Here is a 20,620-nt window from a genome sequence, read left to right as displayed (position 1 = left end):
TGCTAAGGTTAACGAAGCATGAGTAAAAGGATGTTGATAAAATCAACAGTTACTTGCAGCAAGGAAAGACAAACTATTAGAAATAAATCTTTCATTAGCGTTAGGCTTTTAAATTAAAAGTATAATTTACTACTTCCCTTTAGGGGCATTTAAAAAACAGGATCAAGTTGAGGCCAAGGTGTTATGTTGCTACCATGGCCTGGTTGGACAGTACATGGAAAACACCGAGCATCTGGGGGACGAGACAAGAAATTTGCTCTTCTAGTCTCCCACTGGCCTGCTGATCTCTCTGATCACTACTGGAAAGAAAATGGACCAGGGGTCGCTGAAGCTCATGCAACCAATGTCTGTGAGAGATCGGGAACCAGTCTACCCCATCCCCAACTCTGGATTCTGTATCTAAATTTCTGTTAAGATGCTCTTTCTCTGTCCACGCATGAGATTACACTGAAGCTAGGGCAAGGGGAATTCTCAGCCTGAGAGAGACCACAGAAATGAATTGGCATGTCTGAATCTTGCTAATAAAGGAGGCTTTTGGACTTTTTCTTTGGGCTAAACAAGCAGGTCTTCCTTTTAATCCTATTTTTAATGTCCTCATGTATCGTTCTCTATAGGTCCTTTAGAAACCAAACAGGAAGCTACTGTACTTGAAAAAGTGGGTTTAAAAAAAGTGGGTTGAATGATAAATCAAAAATCTGTTTCCATGTAGTACATTCAATGACAGTGCAATCAGCTCAACACGAACAGGAAAACTTGCCAAGGCTGAGGGTGTAGGGAGGGATTATAGACCTCAATCACCTCGGGGGCCTCAATGCTAGGTATCTACAACATGTAGATGATCTGGATTCTTCGAATCATTCTTTACATGCTTTCTGGGTCCCCTTCGGACTCACACCTCATTTCAAAGTTTCAGATATTTGTTAGGTTTTAAACACCAGAGGGTACAAAGTAGATCTGGAGACTGAACATGAGATAGATTTGCAAAAAGTGGGACAGGATGGTGAGATTTTCCTGGCTGGAGAGTAAAAATACCTATGATGCCAGTTTTTATATGTGACACATTCATTTCCTGTGGACCCAAAAGAGAAAGTTGACACTGCTTACTCGAGGGAATCGACGCCGCCTGCCAACATGTGCAGGTGGTTCAGCGTTGTGATTGAGGTGGTCAGGTGGCGTTTGGCATGATCTAACTGCTTAATATCACGGGTGATTTCTTTAACCTAAATATTGAAAACCACAGGAGAAAAAGGAGGAAGGTTAAGAAAGATGTAAACCCATTTACAAGTAGCTCCACAAGAAAATAACGCAAGTGAAGCGAGGAAAAAAAGCCTCGGGTTAGCCCTTGAAGAAGACAGGCTTTCTCACAATATACAATCAAAATAATTTCCAATCAGTTCATTTAAATTTAATTTGTCATTTCTTCAGCATTTTACCCGGGGTTACAAAATCCTTAGTTGTGAAAATGAAATGAACTTTGTTTTTCACCCTAAATGGAGTGATCCAAATAGCAATTTAGTATGGAGCATACTGGGTCCAAGAGCCAAGTACAGGGTACCTCCTCTTGAACAAGGTCAGAAAAGTATGCCTCTGACACTGGAACTACTAGGTTCAGCACAGAATGTCTGGTATTAGTTGATGAATTCTATTGAGATGATCTTTATTCATGGAACTAAGGTTTATTGCCCGGTCTCCAGCAAAGAAAGACTTTCTCTCAAATTTCAAGAAGATTAAAATGTAACCCCTGTAACATAAGCTTAACACATAATGTCAGAAGAGGAGAGGCGCAGTGTTCAGGGAGTGAGAAGGAAATCCGAGGAGCAAAATTCCAACAGTGTTGATCTGGAAGGTCCAAGAGGAAGGAACTCTGTGTCTGGGTATACAAGCATATTTCAGTCACTTTAAAAGTGCACTCGGTAGTGAAGTGGGAACAATTCTCCAACTTCACTAACTCCTACAGGACGTCTTCCACTAACTGCCTGAGTCCACGTTGACCAAGAAATTTTCTGAAGAGCAACTGAGTCTCCCATGTTCTTTTATACCTAGAAGGGAGGGAGTACCCTGGATACCAGGCACAAATATTCTAGTCACTGGAAAATGAAAAGTCAATCGTGAGTTAACTTCATGCAACCTCATTTTTAGTTTGACCACCCTACATGAACTCATAAAGTAAAGATTATGACCTACACAGCTCAGTTCCACACCCACAAACTTTCAAGGTTTTTTGCAACTAAAAAAAGTAGGGGAAAAAATGACATCAATAATGGTTTCCACTCATAGAGCAACTAACACAAGCCTAGTACTCAGTGCTCTTTATACATTTAATTCTTACAACCCTTTGAGCGAGACATTATTATTTACAATTGAAGAAACTGGAATTCAGAGATGTTATATTATATAGTCAGAATCTGAGCCCAAGAGCTGGCATTTCACAGTGCCTCCTGCAGAGTACGAGTGGGTGAGGCTGGATTCTTGGTCAGCGGCGGGGCCTTCAGTGTACATCACCCGAGGACACAGATTTGTAGAGGGAGAACTTAATCAAAACCATAAGCATGTATCATAGGCTGGATACATCCTGCCTCCTAGATCCAGTACCGGTTTTCATGCAACGTATCGTATATCTTAATAATGCCTTGTAATTATTGAGCAACTAACACAAGCCTAGTACTATGCGTGATACAAAATATGCAATGTAAACAAATGCTAGAGAAAGAAATCCAAAAGGACTAGGAAACTATTTGGGGGAAAGGAGAAAAAGAAAACTTTTTGTATTTAAATACATGGCTGCAAATGTAGGGCAACAGGGATAGTGAGTCACTGCATCTCTAGCAGCTCCTCCTGAGTTGATGTAGAATGTACTCCCAGGGCTAGCTTTAGAGACGTGGATATTGTGGTTAGCAGCAAGTGGGAGTAAAAGCCCATTAATGAGTACGACTGGATGAGATGCTAACTTCCTCTTTTGGTACAAAAAAGTTAGGAAGAAACCTAAACTCACCATTTGCTCTGATTTTTCTGCTTTGTCTTTGATATCTTTGATTTTGCCGAAGAGTTGCTGAATTGCTTTCTGGGCCTCTTCAAGCGCCTAGAATAAGAGAAATAAATGAAAAACAAGACAGCACCAGTCCCTACACTGTAATCAAGTCCAGCCTCAGAAGAAAATTAATAAAGCTCTCTTGATTCATTGCACTTATGCTGACAATTTTACTGGACCAAAGTAGTAGAGATACAGTCCAGCACTTGGATAAAGGCAAATACTCAGGATTCTTGCCAATATACATCATAAAGTTTTAATTTAAAAACCAAACTATTTCTATCTCAGTGATTACTACACGTATTGATGACAACAAATAAACAGGACATGCACATCTGTGCATGTGTGTGCGAGTGCGTGCGTGCATGCACATGTGTGCAGTAACCTTCAAAACCTGTAGAAAGACAGAGGTGTCTCTAAGCTAGAGTAGGAAGAGCTCTAAATTTTGGAAGTTCCAGAAGACTGTGCCTTCAAAAAAATCACAGCTGTGCATAGGGACTCCAGAACTGTGGCAAACCGTAGAGATGTTTAAAGTGCCCCATTTGGAAACCAAAAAAATGAAGTTAGAAAGGGACACTTAAAGCTAATGGTGAGCCGAATGTTTCCACTAAAATGAAAATCTACAAAGATAGATGCCACGCATTAAAAGTATTACAACCCACGGTAGCTTCTGCAAGTAGGGGAAGCAATATTCAGAGATTTGTGAGGGCGCAAAAGCCACACACGTGTAGAGCATATGCACTTATAAAAGATGCAGCAGCCAAATGAGAACTCATGCTTCATTTCATCAAAAGCACTTTATTTACTTTGGATTTAAGAGTGGCCTGTCCTAAGTGGGCCTCACAAGCCCTTTATAAATGTAATGATAAGGCTAATGTAACCCTAGAGCTGTGTGTGGCCATCTTTGCCTGCCCAGAAAAATAGCTAGCCTCCCTGAGAAGGATGCCGTCACCGAGGAGAGAGGAGGCGATGCTGAGATGAAGGGAGAATGACAAAGCCCTGATGGAATTATCTGAACCTCTGCAATCAGCTGTACCCAATGGAAGTGCTACCTCTAGACTACAAACTCATACATCTTTTTTGCTTAAAAAAAATCCACAAAGAGCAAACTTAAGTTGGCGTCCTCTGCAGGAAATTCCTTCCTTGTTAGATGTAGGGTTATATCTCCCTTTCCCTCCCAGGTTTCCCAAGCTGTTCACTTCTTCTGATATGTGGAATTCTTTCTTATTCTGGAACTCCCTGCCCTATGTGTGGCTGAATTCCAAACACGGCTCTTTTGATCATTTTCCACCTCTGCAATTTATAGGAGTTTCGCATGTGGCAACAAGGATGCTAAGCTGTTGCATGTGACTATGTTATGGCTTCTGCAATGAATGTCCAGAAGCTCCTCTGAGAAGTCGTTCCTTAGCCCGTTTGTTGCCAAGTCTGAGGTGACACTATTCAAGCAGCTGCTCACACCACCTCCTGCGGCAGTGTGCGTTTGCTCTGCTGGATCACTTATATCTACAAAGGTTTGTGTGCAAAGGAGCTTTATACTTGTAATTTCTGCCAACAGGACACAGATATTTCACTCATCGAAAAGTTTGGTCTTGGAACAACAGTTGGCAATGCTACCAGAGACACAAAGTCATACCTTGGGAATTTTTACCTGAAGAGTAAGAAAAGGGGCAATGGAATGGAATTGTGTCACACTGAACAGCTCTTCTCAATCCCATTCCACCCCAAAAGGATCCTCACTTAGCAACTGTTTCCACTCAGCTTCCCGCCATCCTGTCTTTCTCATTCCAGGACTTAGCATGCCTGTAACAGCTGTGGTGTCATAAGAAAACCGTCCATTTTCTAGCAGAAAGGCAGGAGTTTGAGGCCTGCCTCCACTGTCACATACTAGCTTACCTCTCTGGGTATCAGTTTCCTTATCTGAAAAGTGGGGATGATGGCACCTACTTACAGAGTTGTTGAGAAGATTTAATGACATAATAAGTATAAAAAGCTGCACGAATATTAGGTTTGTTTCCAGGACTTATGGCCAACCTTAGCAAATGCGTGCATGCATATATGTATAAATAAATATATACATGTATAATGTCTCTTCTGACAATACTTTTCCCTCTGATATACAACCTCTAGGCCTGTTTACTATTAGCCACTCCCTGAATGAATCCATACCCAGTCATTCCACCTCCTCACTCCTTCCTCAACATCCCTAATCATCAGGAAAATGCAAATTAAAACCACAATGAGCTATCACTCCTCAATGAGCTATTCTCATACCTGTGAGAATGGCTATTATCAAAAGACAACAAAGAGTTAGTGTTAGTAGGGATGTGGAGAAAAGGGAACTCTTGTGCACTATTGGTGGGACTGTAAACTGGTGCAGACACTAGGGAAAACAATAAGGAAGTTCTTCAAAAAATTAAAAATAGAACTACCATATGACTCAGCAATTCTACTTCTGGGTTTCTATCCAAAGAAACCTGAAACATTAATTTGAAAAGATATATACATCCCTATGTTCACTGTAACATTATTTACAACAGCTAAGATATGGAAGCAAGGTGTCCATATGTGTCTATCGACAGCTAAATGGATAAAGAAGATGTGATACATATATACAATGGAGTATTACTCAGCTATAAAAAAGGATAAAATCTTGCCATTTGCGACATGAATGGACCTAGAGGGTATTACGTTAAGTGAAATAAGTCAGAGAGAGAAAGACAAATACCATATGATTTCACTTATATACAGAATCTAAAACAAACAAACAAAACAAAATAGAAACAGACTCATAGATACAGAACAAACTGATGGCTGCCAGAGGGGAGGGAGATGGGGGAATGGATCAAAAAGTTGAAGCAGATTAAGGAGTACAAACTGCCAGTTATAAAATAAGTCACAGCAATATAATGTAAACATAAGGAATATAGTCAATAATACCATAATAACTATATACAGTGAGAGATAGGTACTAGATCACTTCATAAAATATATAAATGTCTAATCATTATGTTGTACACCTGAAATTAATATAATATTGTATGATGACTATAATTAAATTTTAAAAATTCTTTCACATTTTTAATAATCACCTCAAAATCAGGATACAAAATTCTTTTGAGCATTGCTTACTGCTCTACCACACAACCTTAGATTTCGTAAGATTTTGACAAACCAAAATCAAGTTCTAACAAAATAAAAATGTTAAGGAATAAGTTATCGGATATAAATTTATAACCAAAAGGAGTAAACTTTCAAAATAAAATGCTCAACACAGCTACTGATCGTGTGCAAATCTTTGCTGTCTCTCATTTCTTCAAGTGCCATTTCTTCTCCATCCTTTCTTTCACCTGACTTCCTCTTCCCTTCCAACACCCGCTCCCATAACATACACGAAGCACACAGTAGAATCAATTTGTTTATCATCTTGGTGCCTATGGTCCTTTATGTAACCTTAACGTTTGTAATAATTTTTGTGGGTCTACCTTTTGGTTGGACTACGTGATCCTAGAGGGCAGGAATATGTCTCACTCATTGTGACTCCCTGATACCTAGGGAGGTCCAGAATAATATGGTAGGTGTCCAATATATGTTTAGTAAGTTGAATTTACAACCAATCAATCGCAGTATACACAAACACAGATACAAACTCCATCTTTGTTCTCAGGGATAGTCAGTCAGGTAACACATTAGCCATAGTAGTTAGGGCTGTGTCATTGCAACTGCAGACCTTCGACATAATTCAGTTTTGTAATCTTCACATATTGAAAAAAATAGTGGGTTAATTAACCTAGGAAATTAGACATGAAAAAAATTTTAACTTGCCATGCTATCAAATTTTATAAAGTCGTACTATAATAACAAATTATTATAAATTATTATTTTTTATATATGTGTATTTGTTCAGAAGAACTTCATCTACCTCAGAAGGCTTCTGTATATTCCCTCTCCTGTCCATTTAAGAAAGATACTTTTCAATGATGGCCTCTTAAGAACCTATTTTTTAAAGATTATTTCAGATATTTCAGATATTTTTAAACATTAGATTACAGATTTTCCTTCTGAGACAATTGCGAAATCATTTTTCCTTTTGGCTATGTTCCTCAAGAACTAGAATCAATTTTGATATCTACTAATTAACAAACACTACACTGAAGATGCATGGGTAAAAATCATTAATTCCTGCTCTCAAGGAGTTTATAATCTAGAAAGGCAAGAAGATAGGCTAATAAACATTGAGCTCTGATAAAGACATGTACAGAGTGCTGTGTGAGCCCAGAGAGCCATCACAGATACTGGCTTGTTTTGGTAGGAACAGAGAAGGAAGGGAGGTCCAGGAAGTCTTCCTGAAGGAGGTTACAACTTCACGATGTATTACTTGGGCCAGAGTATTTTAAAATAACAGCTATTAAGAGTAGCATGTAGTAAATAAAATGCTATTTTTCAAATCCGTACTCTATCATAAACAAATTCTCTCTTTCCAGCAACAGACCTTTGCTCTCTTGTAACTGAAGACTACCTATATCTGCATGGTTACTCTGATTTCCTGTGGCAGTTATAGCTCTAACTACATTAGTCAGTATTTCATTAACTCACTCCTTTAATCATCAAACATATATTTATTGAATATCTTCCATGTACCAGGCATTATTCTAAGCACTGGGAATCCAATGGTAGACAAGACAGACATGGTCCCTCTCCCTGTCTTCTAAGAATTCACTTTGAGAAGTGGCAGGTGGGGGAATATTGGAAAAACAATAACAAAGAAGAAAATTTAAGAGTATCACAGGTGCGATGAAGGAATTAAGCAGTGAGATGAGACTAAGGGGAACAGTGGTCATAAAAGGTCTCTGAGAAAGAGCAAATGAACTGAGATCCGTAGGATGAGAAAGAGAATTTGTGGATCTGGAATAAGAGAATTCAAAGTGGAGAGAACAGCAAATAAAAGACTCTTATACAGAAAAGACTTTAGGTTTTGAAGGACCGAAAAGTAAGGCAGTAGATGGCAGGGTCATATTGGACTGGGAAATGTTAAGAAATAATTTGGAATAGGCAGGAACCGGAGCATGAGTGGTCTCAAAGTCCTAGTAAAAAGCATGGGGATTTTGTTCTAAGTGCAATGAGAAGCCACCGAAGAGTGTCAAACAAGGGACTGGCAGAGCTTTACACGTAAAAGACCACCTGGCTGCTATGTGGCAAGGGGATCATATAGAGACAGGAGTGAAATCAGGACAGAAAACATGGTAGGAAGCTGCTGGAGTTGTCTAGGTGAGAGATGGTAAAGGTCTAGACTAGGTGGCCAGTGGCGATGGGAAGGGAAGTGATTTGGGATTTATATGATATAACCTGCAGGACTCACAGATGGATTGGAGGTGGATGATGAGGAAAAGGGAAGAATCAAGGATTACTCTTAGATCTGAGTTTGAAAAGTCAGTGAATTATTCCATTTACTAAGCTAGGAAAGGGGAAGGAACAAGTTTGACAGGCAGGTGTGTGTTTTGGTGGTGGGACTGAAAATCAAGAGTTCCCATTTCAGTGTGTTAGGGTGCATAGTCTATTTGAGGTCAAGTGCGGATACCAAATTGGACATGTGAGTCTAAAGCTTGGAAAAGAGGTGCAGGCTAGATTTAAATTTAGAAGTCATGAGTTTCTAGATGATATTTAAGTCGGTAGAAATGAAAGAGTCACCTAGGAAGAGAGTAGAGAAGAAAAAAGACATGAAGGAAAGAGAAGAGAGAGAAAATGACCCAGGGCTAAGCCCTTGGGCACTCCAATGTTCAGCAGTCCAGAACAGGGGCCCCCAACCTCTGGGCCATGGTCCAGTACTGGTCTGTGGCCTGTTAGGAACCGGGCCACAAAGCAAGAGGTGAACGCCGGGCTAGTGAGCAAAGCTTCATCCGTATTTGCAGCCGCTACCCAGTGCTAGCATCACCGCCTCAGCTCCACCTCAGATCATCAGGCATTAGATTTTCATAGGTGCACCAGTCCTTAGTGCCAAAAAGGCTGGGGACCACTGGTCTCGAAGAAGGAAGGAGAAAAGATGCCAGAGAAAAACCACCAGTGACATGAGAATATAACAAAACTATGGTGTCACAGAAGCCACACAAGCGTTGGAAGGAGGAAGAAAAGAGCAATTACGTCTTAGGCTGTTGAAAATGCATGTAAGATTAGATCGGAGAATTACCACTGAATTTGACAACAGAGAAGTCACTGACGACCTTGACAAGAGCAGTTTCACGGGAGTCAAGGGAATAGAAGTGGTCAGTGATGACATGATGAAGGGGAGACGGTGAGAATAAAGTAGGACCCAGAAAATGATGGCCTGCAGGCCAAATCTAGCCTGCCCCGTTTTTGTAAATAACGTTTGCTTGGAACACACAATCCCAATTATTTAGGTATGTCTATAGCTACTTTAATCATACAATAGCAGAGATGAGTAGACCATATGGCGCTTAAAGTCTAAAATATTTACTAGCTGACCCTTAAACAGAAAAAGTTTGCTGACTTCTAGCGTAGACTATTTTTTCAAGAAGCTTTTGCTATAAGACAAGAAAAATGGGGCAATAGATGGGGTAAAGGGAGGAAGTTTTAAAGATGAGAGATGCTTGCTCATGTCTATTGTGGGAATGATACAACCAAAGAGAAGAAATTGATTTGGGAGGTGGTGGGGGTAACAGGACACTTACAGAAAAGAACTTTATAATGTTCTGAAATTCTTCAGCGTGTAAGTATTAGCTCTCTAACAGGGCTATAAGTATCCTTCGGAGTGTAGCCCAAGGATATGAATGACATTCTACTATTTCTTCAAATAATCATCCATTCTGATTGCCAAAATGACAGGCCCAGTTTATGACTGTTTCTATATAATTACTAACAGCTCCTTCTCACTCTCAAAAGTGACTGGTGATAAATCATATGGCCACCTCACCTATGGCATCTAACCAAAGCTAGAGCACAGCTGAACTCGACAAATACTTGCCGACTGATTAAAAATATCAACTGAGACTACTGCTCTGAATGAGGCGTGCTGACACCCATGTTTTGCCCTAACTTCAGGCACAATTATAAACAGTGATTCAAAAACACAGCATCATATTTCTGTAACTTATCTATTTGGCTGATATGAAATCTAATGTTCATGATGTAGGTACTCTTATTCTTGTTCTAAAAACGGTGAGCCTGTTCCTCCTAGAAGTTAAGTGGCTTGACAGAGATTGCACAGTAAGTGGCAAGACCAACATTCACATCCCAGTCTGCTGATTCAGAAACCCTTGCCTTTTACTAATACAGTGCATTGCTTTTCCAAACAGTAGGAAGGAAACTCACTGAAGCCTTCTGAAAAATACTGATCATGGTGTAAAAAAGCTTTAAAGAGGCTGAAATTTTGGGGCATGGCTTGTACAGAATTCTGTGATATTGTTGGTCATGTCATGTTACAGTGATGTGCTAGATGGGATTATAACCACCGTCTTTTGCCAAACACACTAAGACTTATGACATTCAGCTAAGAAAGACAAAAAGGGCTAAGATCTGAAGTGAATGAACCCTTTTCAGAGAATGGGTTTTTATCTCTATTTCTCTTATTTTCAATCTGGCATGCTACCAGATCTCTGCTGAAAGTACCTTTTTTTCCCCTTCCAGCAAACAAATAAGACTCACACAATCTTACATTTCAGTCATAAAGATAAACTGTCTGCCATTTTCTTTTTCAGGCTGGAATACTTTTGCTTGTTATAGCAATGTATTAAAGTCAAGGAAATTTAATATAATTCATTTTCCAGAGTGAAGTTTCTTTCAAAGCATTCATTCCATCAAGCAAGTCCATCCTCAACACACACCCTAATATTTGATATCTAATCTCTAGTAATCGATTACACAAAAAGAAGAGCATTCTGTAATTGGAAGAACTCTAAGACCTACAAAAGGTTAAGATTTTATTTTTTTTAGAATATGAAAATACTTTTACTACCTGGCTAATCAGAAAATGTGCTGAAAGAAAGATTGTGGAAGTGTCCCTAGACACTCTTTAAAATAAAATGGGGCTACTTTTCCATTCCAAGCTGTATGTGGATTAAAAACAGAACTAATCACCCAAAAATGTCTGCTTTCAATCCACCCGTACCGGAGTTTCTGAACTGAGCACTGGAGCGTGGCTACGGCCTGCATTCGAGGGTGTTACTAGGAAGCAGTTACTGCAGTGGTCCTCTTTAGAAACTCAGATTCTGCAACTGGGAGATACAAAGCAACTCACTGAGCTAGCCTACGAGACTCAGCAGAACCAATTACGCTATCTTTGTATTTTTGTGCATCATTAACTGTGACCATTATTCTTCATTTTCCTTGCCTCCTGAAGTAGACTCTGAACAAGGTACCCAAGCTACACCAGGTCATGAGCACAGAGGAAAAGCACCATGGAACCTGGCAGACTCTATTGCTTTCCTCTTTCATCTTTTTTTTTTAATTTCTTTTTTTTTACCCAGAACTGTTGTCTGCCACCTGTGTAGATAGAGGGGATGTAAACCAATGGAAATGCCTTGAGGAATTAACATCCTCTTAAGGCTCTTGGATGCATCTAATTTTGCAGTTTGCTCTATCAGAGAATTCTACTGCTCTTATCCTGTGAGTCCACAGGCAATCTTTGAGAGATTTTAAACTGAGACCCCATTGCTGCCACTGCCAGGAAGGAGGGAAAGGTTGCTGATTTTCAGAACTGGTACAGCTTTATGTTTTTATCTTTTTTAATATTTTGCCACTATTCTGCTATCATTTCTTTTTGTTCATCTTTACATCTGTCTGTGGGTTCCCTTTCCACTGTTTGGAAAAACAATGCACTGTAAAAAGCAAGGGTTTTTGAACCAGCAGACGAGGATGTGAATGTTGGTCTTGCTACTTACTGTGCAATCTCTGTCAAGCCACTTGACTCCTAGGAGGCACAGGCTTACCATTTCTGGAACAGGAATAAGAGTACCTACATCAAAGACTTCATTACAAAAGAACAGAGAGCTTAGTAGTGAGCACTTTGGAACTGTTTACCTCTCCTGCCTCCTGGGAATCTTCCTCTCACTGTTCTCTTAGAGATCTGCTGTCCCAGAGGCAGACGGGGCCCAAGCTGGGAATGAATTGGGAGAGAGTTCATCTTTCTCAGGTGGTAGAAACCTCAAGATGTGAAAGCGAGTTAGACAGAAGCAAGGTTCCTCAGGAGGAGGAGGAGGCTGGTCTCTAGGTGGAGACAGTCCCGGGCAGTACTCCAGTCCTGGGCTTCAGTTGTGTGGCAAGCTCAGCTGCGGCACTACTCTTCCACTCTGACTGTTCAGCTTCTCCTTCAAAACAGGACACAAGAGTCTTCCATATAACTCCCCATTTCACCTAAGGCAGTATGAACTGGGATTTTGTTTTCTGCAACTGAGAGCCCTGATGGAGGACTCAGCTCATAAAAGGGGCTCACTAAACAGCAACTATTAATATTGTTCTCCGACCTTCCAGACAGACTGCCGTCTTTCAGATGAGACTATCCCTCTAAGAGTGAAGATGTCGACCCAATTTGTAGAGCTCTGTAAGTGAGATGGTTAATTAAGTTCAATGACTGCAGGCATATGCATAAAAATGGCTCATGGATAAGGGCGATGGTCTCTTCGAAGCATGTTTCAAAATGAGACACGTCTTCAGAAAAAAAGTTTCAATCTTTTGTTCAGTCCTTCAATAAAAAATGAGTGCCTGCTATACTCGGTACAGTGCTAGATACTGAGAGAAAAAGATCACTAGATGAGGACATGTCTTTAAAGAGCCTGTAAGGAATACATGCAAAACATAGATAAAACTGTAAGATGAGAATGATACAAAGAGGTATGAGTAATGAATGCCAAAATCATTTGAAATGCAAAGGACTCAAGAGAGCAAAAACACTGCTGGAGGCTACCACATCTAAAGAGCCCTAAACAGCGGTCCCCGTGACTTCTATTAAAGGTGGACACCTAGGAGTAAGTGGACCGTATTTATGAAATGTCCCTTCTTTTGATACTGCTGGCCACCCTGGTACCACAGAGAAGTGTTGCTATGGAAACTGGGCATCGCCAGCTGGGCAGAGGTACTTTAACAAGACTCAGCAGTAATAACAACGCAGCCCATTCCCAATGGTACCAAACAGTAGCAGAGGCTACAGGAATCTCACAGCAGTAGATGGCTGCATGTGCACAGCCTCATGATTCCCTGTGTCCTTGAACGTGACAGGTAACCTCTAGGTCTGGCAGCCCTGGTCAAATGCCAGATGGGCATCCATCAGATGAGACTCATTGGTGTTAACACTAATTCCTCCATAGCTCATTCAGAAACCTGGAATATAAAGGGGCTTTATTTAAAGCGCAGATTTCTTTCCAAGTTTGTGAACCAAAAGAATGTAAGGAGCAAAAGGAATAATTCTCACCTTATTTGTTAAAATGCTCTGTTCCACCTAAGTTGCTTTTATTTACGATTTCTGCAAACCACATCCACAGAAAAAGTGAATCAAAGAGTTCATCTTTATTGTTTTTGGGAGACAAGCCAGAAGTTAAAAATCACAAGACGAAGCTGGAACACAAATTCGGCAATGCCCAAACAAGACTAAACATTTACATTTTAAAGTTCTGCCTGTATCTGTTATCACCCATAACTTAAAATTTGTTAGCTCTGAAATAGCTGGGAGTGATGAATGCATTCATGCACAGCTTCCTTTGATGAAATGTAACCCTTGAGGTTGACTGCATTTAAAGCAACAACTCCAAATGGCAAAAGAGAAGAAATAGTTTAAGCCACAGTCTCAGCTGCTTTTGCTAAATAAAAGGTATAAAAATTCAATATTTTAGGAAATGGGGCACATTTAAAGGTCCAAGTTTAACAAAAGGACTATCTCCCACAAATAGCCTGGATTTTCAGCTGCCAAGTTAAATTCTAATCTCTCATGTCTTATTATTACTTCTCATTTTACTAACTTAGTAACTCTCATCTATATTATGGGTCTTCATTCAGGAGAAAACATCCTTTTGTGGTGACATGTGGATAGTCCTTCATCTGATTTTTAGATATTCTCTGTATAAAAGCCCTATGTCTGCAAACCCCTGTGGGGTTTCACCTGAGTTTCTCCTCCTCGTTCACTAATTCTCTTCAGTACCACAGGTGTGTAGTGAACACAGTTGCCTCCTTTCATCCTTGAGCTCCTCTCTCAGTCCAGTTTCTTCATCATGTTGAGAGGGACCCAGCTGACTGAGGCCATGATCACTGTCGCTGTTTGGATTCCCTTTGTGAACCAGTTAACTTTTCAGATTCGGCAACTAAAAGAAGTAGGTCTTGAATATGCTCTTAAGGTTTGTCACTATCAAAAGAGAATCTGGTATGGACAAATACATAGCGTACTGGAATCAGAAAATCTGGATCTGTGATTAATTCACTGAGTGATTTGAGGCAAGACACAGAACCTATCTGAGCCTATTTCTTCATCTGTAAAATAGGAGAGAATAAAATCTATTTGACCAAAGTCACATCTTTGCAAAGATCAAGTAAAATAGTATTTGCAATAGTATTTTGTAAAATGTAAGATAAACATATTTATGTTGTAATAAAACATTAGCATTAAAGATCAAGACAAATGACTCAAAATGTACCTTCTGCCAAATCAACTCTAAATGTGTCTTTGCTTATAGTGAATCAATCAAGAAATATATTAATTTTACAACAGTACATTTTTAATTCTAGAGATCTGGATAACTCCAGGGTTGACAACTGTACTGGAACCAGACCACAAGAAACCAGTCACCAGAAATCTCCAAAGATCAGAATCTCTGAGTAGTTAATGGGAAAAAAAAAAAAAATGTAGCACTTGGCCTGGCATAAATGGTATATGAATAACAGTCGGCTATCTATCCCTATTGTTCCCATATGACTGGGAACAAAAAAAAGTTCAGAAGTATGATAAGGAGATATGGGTGAATAATTAGGTCTGAGATAGGATAAAGACCTCTCAATTCACCTCTTATTCTGCTTTATAAAAGATAGTAATGGGATCATCAGATTTACTTGTCAGTATGTATAGATCCAGAAGGAATGTCGTCCTTCTAGTTGGGGGCCATTATAAGAGAGACACTAATACATTTTGCCTAACATCCATATTCTAGGTATCACATACAATACCTAGAGATGAACACAGCATCTGCTCATGGAAACAAAAATCAGAAATCCTGGTATGTGATCCAATCCAGTATGAAGGATGGTAAGTGTTTTGTATATTTTAGAGCTTTAATTTAGATAACTATAGAACACCAAACCAAACAGACTAAAAAAGCATTATCTCTGGTTTTGCAAAATTAATCTCCTTCCAGAGGAAACCTCAAGAGTCCAAATTAGAGCAAAGGAAGTTTTATAGTTACATTATAGGCACCTGAAAATAGGAATTTATAAATGGAAATGTTGACAGAACCACCACAGCACTGAATTCATACTGTTCTAAATCCTGTGTTTCCATGGATGAAAGAGAGAAGAGAAAAAAGAGGTCAAGTTCTTACATGAAGATGGAGTTTCAAATTCCTATCCATTGTTTAAACATAGCTGAATGACTTCTTGTGTCAAAGACCTGCAACCCAGAAAGCTTTGCCCTGTCAGCAGTAATACTGCAATTTTTCTAATGTGCAACCACAAACTAAGAATGGAATTTTCCTTCCAAAATCACTAACTACTAGCAGTCAAAAGCAAGAGTAACCTGGGTAATAGCCAGAGTAGTTACAGTAGTGATGAATGGCATTTTCCTCTTTAGATGTAGGAAGTCTAGTTTAAACTTGTGACTGCCTTTAACATGGAAACAAGCAGATGGCAAAAGTTATGCTTGACCTTCTTTCTTGGCTCATGAAAACTGCCAATTTATATGGAGATGGCTCAGAAGAATAATAAACTTCAGTGTTCCTTCTTGGCACACTATTTTCCTAAAACCATTTTCAATAATCCTGCTGCACACAAGTGGGACTTGATGTGTTTCTAAGGAAGAAAACAGTCCAACTGCTGGACTTGCTAACTGAAAGAAATAATCATGGTAGCTTTCTTTTGGGGAGAGGAGGCAACATCACTATCATTAAGTACTTAACATAAAAACTTAAGGCTCTATTGCTGTCTGAAACACATAGTTTGTATGGACTAAATGAAGAGAAAATAGGAATGTATGCTTGCTTATCTAAGAGAAAAATCTATTAAAATTCAGAACAATATGGAAAAAAATGTTTCCAAAGAGATTAAATATTGAAATGATTAAAAATAGCCATACGATCCAGCAATTCCATGCCTAGGTATATACTGAATTGAAAGCAAGGACTCAAACAGATATCTGTATGTCAACATTCATTACAGCATTGTTCACAACGGCTGAAAGGTGAAAACAACCCAAGTGTCCATGAACAGATGAATGGATAAACAAAATGTAGTATGTACATACAATGGAATATTATTCAGTCATAAAAAAGGAATGAATTTTTTGACCATGAATAAAAATCCCAGATAAAAATACCAGAATTCAATAATACATTAAAATGACAATATACAATGACTCAGCAGGTATTTAAGGAGGGTTAAATTAAAACAAAACAAAACAAAACAAACCCTCTAAACTAATAAAGAAATGGAAAAGCCATATGATCATATCGATAGAAGCTGAAAAGGCATATGATAAAATGTAACATCTATTTTCTGGCAAACGAGCTTGGTGAACCAAGGTCATGAGGATAACTCCTTAACAGTCAAAGAATCTGCGAACAAGGAAATGTCACACTTAGTGTCAGCTCTAGAAGAGAAGGATCTTTGCTTTGTTTGCTGCATACCTAGATCAGTGCCTAGCATCCAGAAGGCACTTACTATTTACCAAGTAAGTGAACGAATATACTAACTAGAGTCATTGTCGTTGAAATAAAAAACAAATTGCCTGCCATCCCCACTTAGTTAACAGCGAAACATCATGCAGAAAGGGCATTTCTAAAACTTTTAATATCAGGATCCCTTTATATTCTTGGAAATTAGTGAGGGCCCCAAAGATATTTTGTTTATGTAGGTTATATCTGTTGGCATATGTCATATTGGAAATTAAAACAGAAGTTTAAAAAAATTTATCTATTAACCATTTAAAATATAACAATAAATCGAATGCATGTTAACACAATAACAAGTTTATGTGAAAAATAACTATATTTCCCCCAAACAAAATAAATTTGAGAAGAGTGGCACTGTTTCTGTGTCTTTGCAAATATCTTTAGTGTCTGCTTTAATAGACATGAGCTGGACTCTCATATATAATTCTGTATTGAATCTGTTGTGTTTTGGTTGAAAGATATGATGAAATGTGGCTTTACATACTTATGTAGTTAGAAAAGAAAGAAATATTATAATACCCATTTTAGGTACTTGTTGATAATCCTTTTTGAAACTACATCAAATTTGAAAAGTGGTAGATCTTTAAACATTAGCAATATGGATTGTGAAATATAGAATCTGAAATCTTATTAATGAATTGTACTCTGCTACATTAAAATCCATTGTCAGTTGTGCTTCTGCCTAGGATGCAGAAAGCTGGAAAGACTGTTGCCCTTACATTAATAATGAAAATTAAATAAATAAATGGCAAAATCACAACTTTTCTTAAATCCGTCAGTGATCTTAAGGCAAACAAAGTATCCTGAGATACAGGGACACCCAAAGACATTTCACATGTGGCAGAACATATGGATGCTATACAAGCAGGTATAGAATTTCTGAGAGCTGCACATACAGGGCAGTTTGCACCTACTCTGAGGCTCTTTGCTAAGACATCTACCGGTTGCTCATGAGAAAAATTGCAGGCAGAATGGGAGACCAAAAAGAGCATCCTTTCATGGCACAAATGTGGAGATTAGTGGGCACTACAGGAAAAGCATGAAGCAATGATAACCCTCACTCTTGTGCAAACCCACCTCTCAAGAGCCTTAAACCTCTGAAGGGCAGCCCTGGCAAAAGTCTGATGTGGGTCTTAAGGACAGGACAAAAGAACAGAGCCCTTTACTTCTTCTGATGCAACAGCAGATATTCTGGACACAGGGAAGGCGTGCTGCAATTTTCATTTACAGAGAACAGCACACTGAGGACAGTAAGGAGGCTTTCAGATCAAGTAAACCTAGAGTTGCTTTAAAGCAAGGCCGCAGGGATGGAAAAGTGTGGAGCTGACGGAAAAGCCACAGGAGCCTGACAAACGCCTAGATGCATAGAATTAGGAACACTGATCTTTCAGTGGGTTACATCATAATCAACAGAAGTATAACTACCATTTACTAAGCAAGACTAATCCTGACATTGTGCTTGGTGCTTTAAAATAATTAACTCTAATCCCCACTATGATGAAGTACATATTATCACCACCATGTCACAGATGAATAACCTGAGGCTCAGAGAAGTTAAGTAACTTATCCAAGGTCACACAGATAGAGAGTGGCCAAGCCAAAATTTAAATTCAAAGTTCAAGTTTTCACTTGACCAGGCTGCCAACCAATGGAACATGAGTGATGATGTCCAATTACTCCAATCCTTAGAGATTCAAATAAAATGCTCAGTCTTGTACATAGAAGAGAGAGAAGATATTGCTGTCTGGATTCTTATAGGTTGTCTAAAAATAAGATTTTGGAGGACAAGTGGCAAAGGGTTCCAATATGCAATAGATATAACACTCTGCCAAAAAGCACCATTAAAACTCCTGTACAGTTAACAGGATGAAGCATAGTTATAAGACTGAACTGAGTCACTATAGTGCTAAATAATGGACATTCTAGAAGTCCTTGCCTCAGCTACGGTCAATAGTGCTCTAGTACTCTAGGCAAAACTGAACATTCACTTGTATTCAACTTGTCAAATAAAGGCAAGCCTACATTGACCTCTGCACCACATGTAAGAAATTCTGGTTAGGGAATGGTGGAGAGCCCCAATCAAAACCAGGGACACCATGCCCCTACAAAAGACTGAACTATGACCTGACTCCAGCACTGCCCCACTGAATCTTTCTGCACTCCCAGGTTAATCTAAGGCCTCAGCAATTTCTGAAGTTTAGTGTTGTCTGCAGACATTCTGAAAAATAAAATTAAAAAAAAAATGAAAGGAAGCAAAAATGCCTAAACAATCTCAGTCATTAGTGGAAAAATCTCAGCCTGTGCTTTAAAAGTTCAATTACTTTAGATTTAGTATGTTTCAGTAGGAGGAAGCAAATGACAATTGCTTACCCCTCCGCCCCCCCAACGATTTATGGTCCCTTTAATACCAATGCCATTTATTTGCTTCCATCAATGGGCTTCATTTTCCTCCCAAAGAGAGGATGAGGGAAAGGATAAATTTGAAGTGATGGAGGGAAACAGTTCAAATCATCATGCTAGGGAGCTAACAATTACAGACTCATAATCGCACGTAAAGATCAATGCTGTGCTATGAAGTTCCACCATCTACCTAGCTCAGTGTCTTGGAGAGCACAATTATTTTTGTTCTAACATCTGAATTAGATGATATACTAATTTTGAAGGTGAAAAGCAAGGAACACTTTCTCCTTGGAAGGCAACATGCTTTGCTGATTTAATTAAGAAATCTTTATATCTCTATGGAAAGAGAAAAAGGCAAGTTTCCTCTTTTTTTCTGAGGAAAATGAAGACATGAAAAATTAAGAAACATGGCCCTGGACAGACACTGATGACAGGAAGAAATCCTTTGTTTTCTGGCCTGACATTCTGTGCTAAAATGAGGATAAGAAAAGAACAAGAAGTCTCAAAACACATACCACATTGCTCTGAATTCATCCTGTTCAACCTTTTCATCTACAACTTGAATGAAGACAAAGAAGGCATGTCTGGCAACACCAATAATGAAAAATGGAAAGGTCATCAAGGTTCCAAAAGGTCTCTACAGGCTGGAACAATCAAGCCACATTAGCAAGATGAAACCAAAGGGGAGACACATAAAGTCTAGCACTTAATTTCAAAGACTCTCTTAAACAGAGAGGGGAAGAGTTTAAAAGCAGTTCACATGAAAAAAGACTCAGGGCAGATATTGCAAACTATTGGCCTATAGATGTGTTTTGTTTGGTCTTTTGCATTATTTTTAAAAAACACTAAGCCAACATTTAAAAATGGGGAGAGTCACATAAAAATCCAGATTTCTGGCTTCTCTTGAAAAACTGATAGATCTGGCAGTTCCAGGTTCACATGCAGACATGAATACCATTGGTTCAAACTGAGTTGTGGCTGCCCCCTTTAGACAGGGCATTTATGCCCCTAATGGATCCATATAGATGCACAGTGGCCCTCTGAAGCCATTTAGGTTACTTTCTTAGTGACGGAGGAATCTGTCTGCAATTCTTGAACTGGGAGTTTCAGATAACTGCCAATTCTGATCTGGCTGCCAAAAATTTCACCAACCCAAAGTAACAAACAAACAGTGTCTAAGTCAATGGCCCTTAACTTTTGAAGAGTCCCAGACTCCTTAGAGAATCTTGAAAAATCAATGAGCTTTCTCTTCAGAAACATGCCTATCATACAAAATTTTACAATTAATTTAGGGAGTTGACAGGCCTCCTGAACTCCCAAT

At 39.0% G+C, this 20,620-nt stretch overlaps 1 protein-coding gene across 3 annotated transcripts in view; it reads right to left on the bottom strand.

Annotated features, from left to right (window-relative positions):
* The window catches only part of VPS53 (VPS53, GARP complex subunit), a 128,073-nt gene that overhangs the window by 90,634 nt on the left and 16,819 nt on the right, over positions 1–20,620 (bottom strand). For all 3 annotated transcript variants that reach the window (XM_006925053.3, XM_025041785.1, XM_025041786.1), the window contains 2 exons: positions 2,993–3,079; positions 1,105–1,220 (listed from right to left, as the gene is read on the bottom strand). In XM_006925053.3, the coding sequence (XP_006925115.1) occupies positions 1,105–1,220; positions 2,993–3,079 (203 nt within the window). The remainder of the gene's footprint in view (positions 1–1,104; positions 1,221–2,992; positions 3,080–20,620) is intronic.

This window comes from Pteropus alecto, unplaced genomic scaffold (assembly GCF_000325575.1).
Source record: "Pteropus alecto unplaced genomic scaffold, ASM32557v1 scaffold98, whole genome shotgun sequence".
Classification (NCBI taxonomy): Eukaryota; Metazoa; Chordata; class Mammalia; order Chiroptera; family Pteropodidae; genus Pteropus; species Pteropus alecto.
Note: the sequence above shows the minus strand (reverse complement) of the source record. Positions and strands in the feature narration are given on the sequence as shown.